At 43.3% G+C, this 4,476-nt stretch overlaps 1 protein-coding gene across 1 annotated transcript in view; it reads left to right on the forward strand.

Moving 5' to 3' along the window:
* Positions 1-3,716, forward strand: part of LOC102206563 (olfactory receptor 10A3-like) — a 7,347-nt gene extending 3,631 nt beyond the window's left edge. Inside the window, exon 2 of the mRNA XM_005754182.2 lies at positions 2,805-3,716. Coding sequence (XP_005754239.2) covers positions 2,805-3,716 — 912 coding nt within the window. The remainder of the gene's footprint in view (positions 1-2,804) is intronic.
* Positions 3,717-4,476: the final 760 nt, after the last annotated feature.

The following is a 4,476-nucleotide window of genomic DNA, read 5'->3' on the forward strand; positions in this document are numbered from 1 at the left end:
CTCTGCATGTGTGGGTGATTGTGGTGGAGCGGGAAGAGGGAGGCAGCTGGAGATGGGGAGGGAAGGAAGGGAGGGGCAACTGACCTCCCTGGGGCCAGCTCCCCTGCTGACCCCAGTAGGCACACCCATACTCTGCAACCTGCCAGGGAAAGGGGGCCCAGGCCCATCCAGACCGGGGCCCAGAACAGCAATGCCGCCCGGCCCCACAGAGCCCGGGACAGTCCACCCAACCCCACCACAGAGAAAACTGCACCCAGCCCATCATCCACTCATCTTCCAGACAACATGAGACAATAGACGCCCAGGTTTCCCTTGTTAATTCCTAATTGTCCATTCCTCTAAGAAAGGATTTGTTGCTCGAACAGTAAACTGTACTCTGTTGGACTCTGGCAGTATTATTTGCACAGAGAATTTACCCATTGGATCTTGGTGGCTTTTATGTTCCTCCCTCTGCTAACCTCGCAGCTGCATGTGACATTATCCACTCTCCTCCCTCCCCCCACTGGGTAGGTCATATCATAAACTGATTCATCTCATCTCCTGCTATCTGCATGTTGTGAGGAGGCAGCCTATGACCACTAGCAGTATTAGGCACTGGTTGGAGGAGGCCTTAGCAGAACTTAAGGGCTGTTTTGAGATGACACACTGGGAGACACTCTGAGCCTCACGCCGAGGACATCAATGGGCTCACTAAGTGTATCACCGACTACATAACCTTCTGCACTGACTCCATTGTTCCAGCTCAGACTGTTCATTGTTACCCAAATAGCAATCCCTTGTCATGATCTGAATGAGTGACTGGAAACTTCCTCAGTCCTCTTGGTATCCACCCCTGGGCAGGGCCATCATATCTTCAGCAGCTTCACTCACCTGGAGCTGATTTGAGGTAATCAGATTGGAGGGATTTAAGCCCTACACTGATGTTCCTTCTCCGCCAGTTTTTCAGGTACTCCATGTTGGTATCTGGCTCTAATGCTCCATATTCTCTTTGTCAGGTGCTTTACTTACCTTGTTCTCTTGTGCCTTAATTCTCCCAGACGCCCCAGAACTCTTACCCAAGACTTAAGCTCATCTCCTGGACTTCAGATAACCCACATTTCCTCTGGAAATCTCTCTGTGCCTCACCTGCCTGCCCTCCTGCCATCACACTCCCTCAGAACATACAGAACTCAAGTCAGCCATCTCACACCGTCTAGCCCACGTCTCTGCATTGAATCATATCTGTTATTAATCTCTGTCTCTCTTCCACAGCATGTCTTTATCCTGTCTTCCTTCTCTCACCCCAACCAATGACAGCAGATGGCCCCGCCCCTCCCTGAGCCTGGTTCTGCTGGAGGTTTCTTCCTGCTAAAAGGCAGTTTTTCCTTCCCACTGTCGCCAAAGTGCTGCTCATAGGGGGTCATATGTTTCCCAGAAAGTTCTGTTCATCTGGACGTTTTCAGTGGGAGAAACGTTTTGTCACCCATCCAAGTGACGTCTTCAGTCTCAGCTGACTGCAGGTTTCAATCTCATAAACAGAACATTTGCATAATGACTGAAACCAGCCCACTGGAGGAACAAAGGGCTGGGAGGTTGGTTCCTTAATCTTAATTATGCAAATTCTCATGACCATTGATCAACAACCACTGATCAATGGCCATGAGTCCCATTCACAGAAAGTTGGGGAATGGCTGCAATCACAGCATGTAAGATGGCAAAAGATTTAACCTTAAGACCCCTCCTCAATTCAGAGATGGTCTTTCCCTTTTCACATAACGTTTCTCCAACTCAAGACGCTACGTCCAGATGAACAGAATCAACTTTTGGGGATTTCATTACCTGGATGATTGAGCATGCATCAAGACACTCATATGATTGTTGGGCTGTCTCTCTTTTTCTGTTTTTTGTGTGTTACTGTAGGGTCTGCCTTACAATACAAAGTGCAACCGTTGTTGTGATTTGGCACCGTATAAATAAAATTGAATTGAATTGAATAATGAACTAATAATGAACCAAGCTGCCACTATGGGTGTACAGGGAAGGAAGTGCTTGCAACAGGCCCAAGACATCAAACTCAAAGAGCAGCACTGAGAGGACACTTTAGTGCTACTCTTAAGTTAAATCCAAATGAAAAAATATCTACTGGTTTGGGCATGTTTGCATATTTCTGTTTCATTCTGTGTGATTTCTGGTATTACACAGGGAAAGACACTGTAAGCAAATAAATTGTATGGCAGCCATGGACAGCCATTGCTACATCTCCATGAGTGAATGAGAAAAACATCCCTCCACTCATGCATTCATCCATCCATCATACTTTCAGTCTGCTCTTCCTTTGGCCTTGTGTTGAGATTGACTTACTAATGTTTCTTTTATGCAACTGTTTATTTTTTTAGTTTCAAAGAGTTATTTAGTTTGCAAAGCATGTCCCTTGGTAATGACACCAGACTGCTGTGGGACTAAAGTGAAAAGCTTAAATGAAGCAGAGGTGAAGTCACAGTTCAGTCCGTGTGTCGTTCAGTGTCCCATGTTACACATGACTACAGAGCCTTTTGATACTACACATATACTAAACTGTAGTGCAGAGGTAAGTTTGAGATCTTTGTCACAAATGATCCTTCAGTGATATAATGTGTTGCTTGTGTGGTTATTTTGGCTAATTCATGCCACAGTTCAAAGCAGGTGAAAGGATCACTAACATAGTATGAATACTTCTAAATGTACAGTATCCTGTGGATAGTGTTGGCTTGCTGTGCACCATGGAGATCATAAGAAACTCCACACAGTTTTCATATTTTACTCTTGGTGCCTATGTTGATACACAGATGTTTAAATATTTATATTTCATGATTATTTTGTCTCTGTATGTGTTTACAGTAGGTTCCAATGTCCTGCTGATTGTGGTTATCTGTGTGAACAGAAGCTTACATGAACCTATGTACATGTTTCTGTGCAGCCTGTTTGTGAATGAGCTGTATGGTAGTACAGGGCTGTTTCCGCTCCTCCTGCTTCAGATCCTCTCTGATGTTCACACTGTTTCTGCTCCTCTCTGCTTCCTGCAGGTTTTCTCTATTTACTTATATGCAAGTGTAGAGTTTAGTAACTTAGCTGCCATGTCTTATGACAGATACATGTCCATCTGTTATCCTCTTCAATATCACACACTAATGATGTCTAATAAAGTTGCCCTTCTGATAGCTGTGACCTGGATACCCCCTTTACTTGCCGTTTGTGTCACAACATGTCTGAGTGCTTCATTGCAGCTCTGTGGAAATGTCATTAACAAAGTGTACTGCAACAATCACTCCATTATCAAGCTGGGATGTCATGGCACCACAGTTAATAATCTCTATGAGCTCACTGCTGCCTCTGTCACAGTGTGTGTCCCAGTATCTGTAATCCTGTACACCTACACAAGGATCCTGAAAATCTGTTTTTCTGGATCCAAACAGACCCGACAGAAAGCCGTCAGCACCTGCACGCCTCACCTCGCTTCTCTGCTCAACTTTTCTTTTGGGGTTTCCTTTGAAATACTACAGAGCAGGTTTGATATGAGCCATGTTCCAAACATGTTACGGATATTTTTATCAGTGTACTTTCTTACATGTCAGCCCCTCTTCAATCCTGTCATGTACGGCTTGAACATGTCCAAAATACGGACCATATGTAAAAATCTGCTCTTAGGTTATGTTGGGAAGAGCAGGATATTAATCAAAATTGTTCAGATTGAGAAATAAGAGATAAACTACACTGATATGAAGAATGAGCGTTTCTACATGTGACATATTGTTTATGCTTTGGAAATTTACCATTCGACAGCTGATGCAGACATGTCTAACAGTCATTGAAATCCGTCAAATAAAAATAATGGAGATGTAAAAAAATGAGGAAGTGCCTTCATTCCCAGACAGATTATTGAAAACTGTTTAAGTAATGAAAGAAAAGATAATTGTTTCTGTGTTATTGCTCCTTGATGTGAATATTAACATTACGATACTTTATACTTGGACCACAGAAACGTCACTACACTAGTAATCAAAGCCATGCCTAAATCATTAGTATTAATTTTAGTATAATGTTATTTATATAGTCTAATATGAGCCATCTCAGGGCACTTGATGATGTAAAGGAAGACAACATTTTGAAAAGAACCTTAGGGAGCCACAGCTTGTGACAATAGGGTTGTTATACAGTGGCTTGCAAAAGTATTCGGCCCCCTTGAACTTTCCCACATTTTGTCACATTACAGCCACAAACATGAATCAATTTTATTGGACTTCCAGGTGAAAGACCAACACAAAGTGGTGCACACGTGAGAAGTGGAACGAAAATCAGACATGATTCCAAACATTCTTTACAAATAAATAACTTCAAAGTGGGGTGTGCGTAATTATTCAGCCCCTGAGTCAACACTTTGTAGAACCAGCTTTTGCTGCAGTTCCAGCTGCCAGTCTTTTAGGGTCTGTCTCTACCAGCTTTGCACATCTACAGACTGAA

The sequence above is a fragment of the Pundamilia nyererei genome, unplaced genomic scaffold, assembly GCF_000239375.1.
Source record: "Pundamilia nyererei isolate P.nyererei 1_Seehausen unplaced genomic scaffold, PunNye1.0 scaffold00518, whole genome shotgun sequence".
Classification (NCBI taxonomy): domain Eukaryota; kingdom Metazoa; phylum Chordata; class Actinopteri; order Cichliformes; family Cichlidae; genus Pundamilia; species Pundamilia nyererei.